We start from the raw sequence: 12,351 nt of genomic DNA, 5'->3' as shown, positions 1-12,351 counted from the left end.
TCATTTGACTATCTACATTCTTGGTAAGTTAAGATATAAAATCAGTGACTCATTTTTTCTTTGTAACCTGCAATCAAGAAAATATTCTAAATATTCTAAAAGTTCACACAAAAGTCTTATGGGTATTAATGTTAGCTTCACTGTAACTTTTAACTCTTCTGTAAGTTTTATCTAAGAAATAAGAAAAATAAGAATTTCTCACTGAGATACTGTTTTAGATAACTTCATTATTCCAAATTTATGATGGTATATTAAATAGAAATTTTCCACTGCTATTCCCTATAGCAAAATTGTGTTGAATCTGTTTTCATTAATATTCGTATTAGTCCCAAATTTGCCCTTTAACTTTGCAATTAAATTTATATATGTTTTTACTATTATAATCAGTTATTTATGTTTGTGTTGTAAATGTAGGCATTAATAAAAACAGCGTTATGTGTTGTTATTGAAAAATCTTAGTTTTTTAGGAGATTGATATTTTAGGAACAGTCAATTCGTAGTTGTTTCACTACTTCCGCTTTAGTTTGTTGATGATCTGTTATGTCATCTTTTTTCATCCCTTCCCTTTTGCCTGCATATTATCATTTGTCACTGTAATGTAGTCAGTTAATAATAGAAAAGAGGCATCCTTTTTTTTTTAAGGTAATGAAGGTTAAAGCTACTGGCTAAAATAAAGTCTTCTGAATTATTTGTTATTAAAAGCTAATTTTTTTAATTGAAGTACAGTCAGTTACAATGTGTCAGTTTCTGGTGTACAGCATAATGTCCCAGTCATGCATCTATTATGAACATATACATACATTCGTAAAAGTTTATATGTTAAAATCAGACTAAATTTGGGCTTCTTTGTGCCAAAGCTCTAATCTTGAGTGGATTGCTTAAGTCTCAAAACCTGTTTCCCAATCAAACACTTGCCTCATAGGACTGTTTTTAAGGGTTAAATGAGATGTGTTTGTTTTTTAATATAATGCTTGGAATGTGATATGTGCTTAACAAGTAGTAGTTGATATTATTTATTCCTAATTTCAGAACATTTTATTGAGTTACTACTGTGCAAGGCTCTATCCTACATGGAGAGAAGGGAGTAAGAAAACAATACATATGCTCCTTGAAGGCAGGGATACTTGAGTCTGTTCATATGACAGTTCTACCATTGGTCATAGGCTTCGAGCCTGTAAACTCATCCCATAGAACTTATACATTAAACACAGTATTTTGTTATTCTGGTTAAAACTTTGGATTGTCACACTCAGTATAGCTCAATTTTATTTATAAAAATTTGAAGTGGAAGGAATCTGTGATTGTTTGCTTCTAGGAATGCTATCAAAACTGTTTATGGCTAAGCTTGTCAACAAGCCATAAGCATATGTGGCTGATATGATTTGAATTCTAGCCTCCACTTAATTGTCCACTCTAACTTTTATCTTTACTATTTCTTTTACAGAAATGCCTTTATTTTGATAAATGAAGAGGTGTATGTGCCCTCAAAACATTTTTATTCTTTTAGGAATAGATTTTTCCTGATTCTGTTAGTCCAGTTTGCCACCTGTGATTTTTCTGTACTTCTCTACGCTGATTCCCCCTTTTGTCTGCACATTTCCTTGTAGTCCATCTCAGTAATTTTTGTGAACTATTTAAGTAATGGCCTTATGTTTGCCTGTATTCTTAACCTTTTGGTCTATCCATTTAAAGAAATAGCAACATGAAATATGTATAGTATATAAAAATATTTATTCTTGAAACCCTTTCCTTTTTTGTTATGTTGGCTAATTCAGTGGACTAGTAAAGGCAACAAGAACCCAGATGCTTTCTGTCTTTCAGTTTTGCCATCCTTAGCAAGGTGCCCTGTCGGCTTAGATTTGCTTTCTTTAGGATCTCACGGTGGCTGCATGTCCCATGCAGATGACCCACTCACAAGGGAAAAAGTATTTCCCATGGCCTGTATCTTTTGAAAAAGCAAATAAATCATTCCCAGAGGCTCCCCAACAGACTTTACCTTACTGCTTATTGGTCAGAATATTATGACATGCTCATTTCCAAACCATTCATTGGCAAGGGAACTGGAATTACCTTGAAAGCTTACCAAAATTTGAACCAATTTAGGATTTTGCTAGCAAGATAAAAATTGGGAACTAGTTACGCTAATCAGTAATCTGCCACATAAGCCTCTCTAACGGTGTTGCTAGGTAGGTAGAGTAAATAAAACGAATAGGAAAGTGCTTCACAAAATGATTTAGTACTATATAAATATAAGGTAATATTATTACCTGGAATTCTGCCTATTCTATAACTTTTGTTATAATTTATAACAAGCATAAAAATATTAAACAGATCATGATGCATTTCCATAGGTAAATTATGTGTGAAAACAAGTATTTGCTTTTGACCAACTAGATTCTTCATCTTAAAAAAAAAATCTGTTATTTCCAAAGACAGTCTTCAATCAATTGGATAGAATGTATTTTTTTCAAGTGTTACGTTAAAACAATACTTCATTGTCAAAGAAGTGCCCCTGTGTCAATGAAGAATTTTGTATGTAAATAAATATTGTCTTGGAATCTTGGTATTTAGCTTTTATATGACACGTCACTCTTGACTCTAGCAGCTCTATCATCCAAGACTGGTAGTAAAAACATTCCTGGAATAATGAAATTCCTAGGTATGGTGCATTAACCAGTAGCAGTTTGGAGGGGACCTTGTAAAATGGAAGGAACAAAAGCAAGCCTCTGCTGTTGGGATTTGCCACTGCGGTGTTCTGCAGTGTGTGGGAGAGACTGATGACTCATTAGATCAGATGGTTGCCTGTGCTGTCTGGATCTTTCCCCTTCTATAGCAGGGTATTTTTTTTTCCTCAAATCTTTCACAAATATGAGGGTAAGGGGTTTCAGTGTGTGACTAGTAGAATCTTGGCTGTAAATTGCATTTACTTTTTATCCTCAAAATAGGAGTCCAACAGCTAAAGGTAAATTTTAAAAAATACAATCATTAAGTTGATTTCTCTGAGTGCAGCTATATATACTACATGTTTTCATGAAGAAACTATTTTTTGGGGGTAGGGGAGATAATTAGGTTAATTTATTTTTGTTATTATTATTATTATTATTATTTTAATAGAGCTATTGGGGATTGAACTCTACCACTGAGCTATACCCTCACCCTGAAAGCAACTATTTTTAAAGTAGGTATCATGCTTTTATTTTTTAGATGATTGAGAGTAACAATAATAGCTGCATATTGTATTAGAAAGGAATTATTAAGTAGCATTTAAAATTTCATGTAGCATTAAATCATATCATGGTAGTTTGGATTGTATGGAGATTTGGCATTAGATTAACTTTCAATATAATCCAACTTAAAATATAATTTGCTTATTGCAAGTTAAAACATTTTAGGAGGTTATTGTCTTAACATTTTTAAAAGCCTGTGCCTTTTCATATAGAATCATAAGCATTTAATGGTGAAGCACAAGGTTTTAGTGGGGCATTTTTATTTCACTGTTTTCATAGATAACAATGAAGGGTGATTAATGGATATAAATTAGTATGTTGTATGGCCATGCCTATCAAACTGCTATATGCTTTGCCCTATTCAGTTGTTAAGTCAGTATAATATATCTATCTAATTTATCATTTTTATTTTATTGTGAGGAAGAAGCACTTTCACATTTTTCTTATAAAACAGATATTGTATATGATGAAGTAGAGTGCAAAACTTGTTTGGATTAAGAGAATTTATAAGAACATACAAAATCCCAGCTAAAACTGCTATAACATCTTACTGTCTGTCAAGATTCTGGAAGGTGGTGGGAAGGTATTCATTTTCATGTTTACTTGTTTTTCTGCAGTTGGGGTGCTTTGGTGAAAAAGCTTTTGAAGTGCAATACGAACCCTTATATCAGCGCTGTGGGAACTGCAAATTGTAATGTTCAGAGAGCCTATTACCTTGGAGCAATCCTTGGGAGTTTCTCAAAATGTTTAAATGTTAAAAAGTTGGAACCTGAAACTTTTGGACCTAAGAAAACACATTTTCCAACTCTATCAGAAAATAGTATTTGAGGCTTCTTTTCCTGTAACTACTGGTGTTGGGCTCTATCTAGGGTTTATGCTGAAGGAGGAGGAGCAAGTTCTTTGTAGAAATGAAGGCTTTCTTTGTACCGGGACCTGAGCTCTATACTCGTTACCTGAGTTAACCTGATGTAACTAATTTCAAAATAACTAAGAAGACAGGACAAAAATTGTAGTACTTCAAATGTGAGTCTAAGTTTCAGTTATATAAGGAGTAATCAGTTTGTTCATTATTTAATTATTTATTTTTATTTTTTAAACATTTTTTACTGAGTTATAGTAATTTTACAATGTTGTGTCAACTTCCAGTGTAGAGCACAATTTTTCAGTTATACTTAAACATACATATATTCATTGTCACATTTTTTTCGCTGTGAACTACCACAAGATCTTGTATATATTTTCCTGTGCTATACCGTATAATCTTGTTTATCTATTCTGCATATGCCTGTCAGTATCTACAAATTTTGAAATCCCAGTCTGTCCTTTCCCACCCTCCGCCCCCTTGGCAATCACAAGTTTGTAAGTTTGTATTCTATGTCTAAGTCTATTTCTGTTTTGTATTTATGTTCTTTTTTTTTTTTTTTTTTTAGATTCCACATATGAGCGATCTCATATGGTATTTTTCTTTCTCTTTCTGGCTTACTTCACTTAGAATGACATTCTTCAAGAACATCCATGTTGCTGCAAATGGTGTTATGTTGTCAGTTTTTATGGCTGAGTAGTATTCCATTGTATAAATATACCACATCTTCTTTATCCAGTCGTCTGTTGATGGACATTTAGGCTGTTTCCATGTCTTGGCTATTGTAAATAGTGCTGCTATGAACACTGGGGTGCAGATGTCTTTTTGAATTAGGGTTCCTTCTGGATATATGCCCAAGAGCAGGATTACTGGGTCATATGGCATATCACTTCACACCAGTCAGAATGGGCATCATTCGAAAGTCCACAAATGACAAATGCTGCAGAGGCTGTGGAGAAAGAGGAACCCTCCTACACTGCTGGTGGAAATGCTGTTTGGTGCAGCCACTGTGAAAAATGGAGATTCCTCAAAAGACTAGGAATAGTTTAGTTTGTTCATTATTTAAGTATTCTGGTTTCTCTGGAATCAGGTGTCAAGAGGGAGTCTGGTATGTAGGATGTTTCTTAGGGATCAACACATGTGAAAGGAAGGGGCAGAAGCAAAGCTGGGCAGGGGAAGAAGTTGGAATGCAATGCAAGCCTGATAAAGCCTCAGCCAATTGGGTGGGGATATGTGGATATGTAAGAGTGTCCCACATTGGGCTGACGTGGTGGAGTTTTTATACCAGTCTTTTGTGCTCTGTGAAGGGTGTGAATGTGGACAAGGCACTTCTCTGCATCTGAGGCCGACCCTGAAGGGCTGACACCTGTTGGCTAGCTACTGACAACCCTCTCCATCCTTCCTTGAAGAGGAATCTGGGTGTTGCAGCTCTGTATCTGATAAAACATGTCTTAAGGCAGAGATGGTTGTCCTCTGTACCATGAAGGATTGTTTGGGTGCATACAATAGAAATCAGTGTAGTTAATTTAGAAGTCACAGAAAGCAAGTGCTTAAAGAGCATCGGCTTTGGAATCAGACTGCCTCAGTTCATAATCCCACCTTTATTTGCTGGTTTTGTGATCTTGGGCAAAGTTACTTGCATCTCTAGTCTTTAGTTTCCCCATTTATGAAGTGGAGGTGGTATTAGGGGGTAAGGAGTTACTCTGCAACTGTTCCCTAAGTGCTTATTCCTGGCCCAGACACTGTTTTATTTGCCCTCATGAAACTTGGCATTCTGGAGAGTGTACAGACAATAAACAAATAAATTAAAAAGAAAAATTATATTCCTTCAGGTAGTTATGAGTGCTATGAAGAAAAGCAGAGTAAGAGAATTGAGGACGACAGTGGGAAGAGGGGGGCTATTTCATGGGAGTGAGGAGAAAACATTCTAGACAGAGGCACAGCAAGTGTAAAAGTCTGAGTTGCTGGAGCCAAGATTAAAATTTAACATGTTAAAACATTTAAAGTGGACAAAAGTGCTTGGAGTTCCTGCATTTTATACTTTAAAAACTGGTATTTTCGTAATTTTCTTATTGTTTCCTGAAAGATCTTTTAAGAGCTCGTTTTAGGATGTATTTGCAACCACTTCTCTGCGTATAACACAGTGGGATACAAAAAGTAAATTACTCGTAACCATCATATTTTTCGCCTCTTAACATTGACCTTTTTTTTTCCTTCTAGTTTTCTACTTATTGACTATATTCCCCACACTGTACATTTCCTGCCTGTGACTCATTTATTTTGCAACTGAAAGTCTGTGCCTCTTAATCTCGCATTTCTTTCCTCCTCCCACTTCTCTCTCCCCTCTGGCAACCACCTGTTTGTTCTCTTTGGAATGTTGATTTGTTTTTTAGATTCCACATATAAGTGAAATCATCGAGTATTTGTCTTCCTCTGTCTGGTATATTTCACTAAGCATAATACCCTCTGAGTCCATCCATGTTGTCACAGGTGACAAAATTTCATTCTTTTTTACAATACCCCATTGTGTGTGTATATATATATTTTACATATATATATATATACACACACACGTACTGATGGGCACTTAGGTTACTTTCATATCTTGACTGTTGTAAACATTGACTTTTAAAAAAGTAGAGTAATCTTGATTTGCTATATAAGACTATTAATCAGATGAATGCAAATTTATGGATCTGGTGAAAAGCAGATAGATACTCAGATACCAAGTAAATTTATAGAATTATGAGTTAGGCTGTCGATTCTCTTCCTGGTATGATGTCACTGTTCCAGATACCTGCTGTCTTTGGAGTAAATTAACCAATATATGCCTAAAACTAAAGTTAAAAACTATAGAATCATGAGTTTCCTATGATGGCTAGGATTATTCAGCTGAATGATAAGTCTACAAGATATCTGACTCATGGACAAATTCATTTGATTTCCACTAATTATTGCTCGTAACATTTGGAGCTTCTCACTGTTGTTTTAAAGAGAAAATATGTAAATACCTATTTTAAAAAATCAGAATAGATACCATTATTACCTCATGAACTCTCTAGGACACCTTCATGAACCCTAGAAGATTTGAAGCATCTGTAAGGAAGATCTACAGTATATTCTAATGCCTCCTTGTTCATCTTTCAAATTTCAACTTAGCCTCCTCTAATCATGCTTGTCCTGCCTGAGTCTAGGTTAGATGCCTCTGCTTTATGCCCTTCTAAATCAGCCTGCACTGCTCCTATGAGAGCATGTTTGTCACTTTGTAACTACTTTTGTCTTTTTATCCACCAGACCAGAAGCTCCTTGAAGGAGAGATTGTGTCTACTTACTCCATTATATTCTTAGGCTATAATACAGCACCTGGCACATCATCAATGCTTAAAATAAAATCTACTTAGTTTTAGAAAATAAAGTTACAGTAAAATATACATACTAGCTAAGAAAAGAAAAACTAACCAAGTGACTAGATTTGGTTCAAGTAACAAGAAGATAAGAAATATATTAAGCACTTTTTAGAAATTAGGCAGTATTAGCTTGTACTAACAGAATAAAGTTAATAGCCATCAGTATTACTTTTCTGTCAGGCTTACTGTTAGGTGTTTCACATCAACCCCAATAGATTTTACAGATGAAATGAGGCTCGAAAGATTGAAAGAATTTGATTTGTTCAAGGACACAACCTATAAATTCAAACTCAATTTGTCTGACTCAAAGCCTTGGTCTGTTTTTCAATGTAAAGAAGCAGCAAGAACAGATGAAGAGGTACTCTTCAGTACTTAAATAACGTTTAGAATACAATTTTTAATTTTGTTTGCTCAGTTTTAAAAGGAATATTGACATCATGAAATACTTCCAGAATAGGATAGCCTCAGGGGAGAAGGATCTGAAAGAAGATTGTCCTTTGAGGGACAGCTGAAGACCACTAAAGAATTTCCATGGAAAGGGAACATACTCTGTGTGGCCATAGTAGTTGGAAGAAATAAGACAGAGGGTAGAAGTTATGGGGAAGTAGATTAGAGCAGATTTCTAAAAATAGAATTGAAGCCCTGTTTAAATTGTAGGTATTACTGATGGAATTTTTGTAAGCATTTTACATTTTACATGGAACATTTTTGACAAACTGTGATTTAGTCATAACTCTGGGATAGGTGGTATTTTCAAATGAAGATATTAAGAAAGTTCAATTTGTCCACCATCTCCTGCAACATGTCACTGGTAGAATCAAGATATTTCCTAAGTCTGCTGACTCAGGATTTCATGCTATTTCCACTTAAACAGGCAGATGACTGTGTATCATGCATGCTTTGTACGAAATGCCCTACAAATTTGGGGAAGAAGTTAGACTATATGGTTATCAAGTTCTCTTCTGACTTTGAAAATCTTTGATTTTCTGAAGATTGAAATTTGACCTCATTTGCTTGTTGACCACTTCTTTAATGACTTTGCCCAACTCTTTTGCCAAACGTTTTCATCTTTAGACTTTGGTTTTTTCCTTATTATCTAAGTAGTTTCTAGAAAAACTTGTTTCATCTTTTTATATTCGAATCTTTCGCAGTCTCATTCCTGCTTACTCAACAGTTCTTCCATGCATCTTTAGGAGCCTGGAAAATCCTAGTAAGCCAATTTCCTGTTTTCTTTATTTACTTCCTCCCTCAAATGCCCTTCTTCCAATTTTATCTTCCTAATGGAACCAAAATCTTTGCCTCCTTTTTTTTTTGACATTGTGGTAGCAGTATCAGGTTTATTTTTTTCTGACATCATAATACGCACTAACTTCATCTTTATCAATAAGTTACCAACATGGTGCTAAGTCTCTGTCTTATCATCGATACCGTCTTTAAGTTATTGGTGCTTGCCTCTTTGATCATATTCTCACTTGGAAGTTCTCCCATATCTCCATGTGGTTTTTCTCTTTAACTGTTTTTACTCTTGGCTTGTTTCTTTAATCACTAGATTCTTCCCTTAGTCCTGTCCACCAGACAGACCCTTCTGACCACACTAAGTGTATTAAACGAGAATTCCACTGTTAATGACTTTATTGTTTATTCGTTGATACCTTAGTTAATGGATTACAAATTGTGTTCCATGGAGCTTCCTTCAGTAGCTCCAGAAAGACTGAAAAATGCTACTCAGCCCTTCCTGAATTAATCCCCAAGGCTCAGCACTTGGTTTTCTTCTTTCTGTATTCTTTCTATCTGGGCTCAACTCAGCTTTGAAACTGATTTTCCCCTCACCTGTTCCCCCCTCTCATCCCCATTGGTTTACACTTTACCCACATCTGAATCAGTTTTAACTCTGCTCCCAAAGTGTTGTCATTTTGAACACTTAAATCATTTTGCCTTATGGTACAGTTGTTTAAAGCCAGTGGAAGCTCCTTTTACTCACAATCCTTATTCCCTAAGTTTAACCCAGTGCCTTTTCCTTGGTGGGGACTCAATAAACACTTAATAAAGTGAATTCCATTTGTTACCGAATTAAGTAAGGACCCTTGTTTGGGCTCTAGCCCAGCCTAGGCCCTCTGCCTGCCTCTGTAGGGAATTGTTAGTGCAGCCAAGAGTGAAAGGGAAGCTGAGATTGAAGCAGGGCAAGCTTTTAGTCAATGGCCAGAGAACTGAGAAGCGGGAACTTAGTTTACAAATCAACTTCTCCCCTTAATAGCTAGAGGGATTTGCTTTTAAAGAGGAAGAACAGTGGGGGTAGAAGTGAGACTAATGATGGGGAGGCATATGCATTAGTTTTCTAGGAAAGAGGCAGGGTTTTCCTGGAAATGGGATGCTACCCCTTTTCTGTCCTTTTTTGGTCGGTGACTTTCCATCTTGGCTGCCAGTAGGTGTGTCACTAGGACACTGATGTAGTAAAATCAGTGTAGAATGAGACTCAGAGTCTGTCGGAGGTCAGATTCATCTCTGTCTTCATTTCATTTGGTTCTGTCTGGTTTTGTTTTTCTCTTTCTATGGCTTCCTTTCTTTGTGTCCAGAACCGGTGATTTAAAGATGTTATGTTAGTTCCTGTTTAAGGGGAGGGTTGGTGGTTTTCAGCAATGGTCTGGTAGTGCTGTGACACTCAACCAGTAACTATTTCCAGAGCTTTTCAACTTCTCACCATGCCTGCATTCCCTCCCCTACTTTATGTTAGATGAATTAAACATCATTCTTCTCCTAACAGTTCTTCCTCAATCTTTGGTTATTCCCTATTGTTTGTAGGATAAAGTGCACCAGGCATTCAATTTAAGACCAACAAATTAGTCTCTCTGCCTTTGCATCCTTATTTCTCACTAACTATTAACTGTTCCTGAATGGAATTTTATTTCCATTCTTCTGTTCTTGTTATTTCCCCACCTGAAATGCCTTTGCTCTCTGTCTTTTCTTAGTTTAGGCTCATTTTACCTGACCTTCAAGATGTCTTCCCTAAACATTCTACTCCTTGAACTTTTAGTAAATAAGTCTATTATTTGGCACTTTATCACATATTGATCTGTGACCCTTTATGTTTGTTTGGAGACATTATTTAGCTTTTTGTATATATATATATATTTTTTTATCTCCATTATTGAATTATCAATAATTATATGTTAGACAAGCAGTCACAAAGCAACTTCCTACTTTGGGATCTGTAACCAGTTTTCCATCTGGACCTAAATAGAAGTCTTTAGGTTTTTCAGATTACACATCTATACAATAAAGACATTGAATTTCTTAAACTGTTCTGTATTGTGCTGAAAAAAGGAAAAAAGGGGGGGAAATGATCCTAGAAAAAATTTAAAGATAGATTATTCATTTAAAGTTTTTAATGTAAGATATAATTTTTTAGATGATAAAAAATAAAGTAGTGAAAGAGGAGGGAGGCATGCTGCAATTTTAAGTAGATGGGCAAATAGTCAGAGAAGCCTCTCAAAGGAGGGGACTTCTGAGTGAAGACCTGAACATGGTTTCAGATGCTGGTATCTGAGAGCAGAGTACTCCAGGCAGGAGGAACAAGATGTACAGAGACCCTGAGGCAGAATGTGTGTGTGTTTTGAGAAATAGCAAAGACTTCCGTGTTTATGCAGCATGATTAAGAGGAAGAGTCAGGGAGATAATGGGAGGGCAGGATGTTGTAGAGCAAGATAAGCCATTGGAAAGACTTCACATTGTTTGTTACACTCCTTGGTATTTTGTATGGAATATCTTGCATAGGGATATATAATCCTGAATTTTAATAACTGTAGAACATCCAGGAATGAGGTACTTTTAACCAAACCTTACGAATTTTATATTATCTTTTACTTTGAATAAATGATAATTACTCAAGAATACAGCAGTTTACTACCTATATTGGTTCTTTTGCTTTAAGGTTTGTAATTATACTTTTTTTTTTCTTTTTTACCATAGGTGAATTAACATGATGGATTTCTCCAAGCTACCCAAAATACGTGACGAAGATAAAGAAAGCACGTTTGGTTATGTCCATGGGGTTTCTGGACCTGGTAAGTAATATATAATAATCTCAATAGTAAAAATTCCTAACATCAATTAATGTCTTTTCAGGTGTTTTAGGCAGAAATTCAGAAGTTTCTGTTCCTCTACATAAATTCTACCTGTTCTTAAAAGATTTCATAGCTGCTATAAGACTGAAGTAATGCCTTCATCATAAGAGCTCCTGTAACATTTATTATCTAAATTTGATAATTATTGAGGTACTAACTTGTGATATCCTGTTAATTATGTAAGTGTATAATTGATGTTATGCTTCTTAATTTCTTTTGTTAAATCTGAGCTTAAAAAGCTATAAAGTTTATGGATTAAATATCTGTTAATGCAGTTTGAATTCTGATAATTGCTTTTAGAGCATTTCTCAGAAATATCAACCTTGGGTCTTTGCATATATAAATCCTTCTGAATGGTTACTTCATATATCACATAACTAGCTATCTGTCAGAAAAGACTCAGTAATGAGAATGGAAAACAGTTTGTTCTGCCTATACTTGGGGTATTGCATTTTAAATAATAAATCTCTTTCTATTATTCATTTTGTTATCCCACACTTCCACAGCAAATTATGATTCACAATGTCCATAGGTAAAATCTGCTCATTGATTTATAATCTTTAGTGCCATGGAAATTCATTTTTCCGTATGTCTTTTTATAACCCCATGTTATAGTCTTTTTTGGTTGTTGTTCTAATCACAGTGGGTGATGACCCTTTCTTGGTGTTAATGCAAATGAAGACCTTCAGTCACTGTGTGTTTTTATTTCTCCCTAAAAAGCTTTTTCCGCTTAG

The 12,351-nt window shown here is 35.1% G+C and overlaps 1 protein-coding gene across 2 annotated transcripts in view; it reads left to right on the top strand.

Annotated features, from left to right (window-relative positions):
• Positions 1 to 12,351, top strand: part of ATP6V1A (ATPase H+ transporting V1 subunit A) — a 52,763-nt gene that overhangs the window by 15,309 nt on the left and 25,103 nt on the right. For both annotated transcript variants that reach the window (XM_006211341.4, XM_072965031.1), the window contains exon 2: positions 11,463 to 11,557. In XM_006211341.4, coding sequence (XP_006211403.1) covers positions 11,473 to 11,557 — 85 coding nt within the window. In that variant the 5' untranslated portion in view covers positions 11,463 to 11,472. The remainder of the gene's footprint in view (positions 1 to 11,462; positions 11,558 to 12,351) is intronic.

The sequence above is a fragment of the Vicugna pacos genome, chromosome 1, assembly GCF_048564905.1.
Source record: "Vicugna pacos chromosome 1, VicPac4, whole genome shotgun sequence".
Taxonomy (NCBI): domain Eukaryota; kingdom Metazoa; phylum Chordata; class Mammalia; order Artiodactyla; family Camelidae; genus Vicugna; species Vicugna pacos.
Note: the sequence above shows the minus strand (reverse complement) of the source record. Positions and strands in the feature narration are given on the sequence as shown.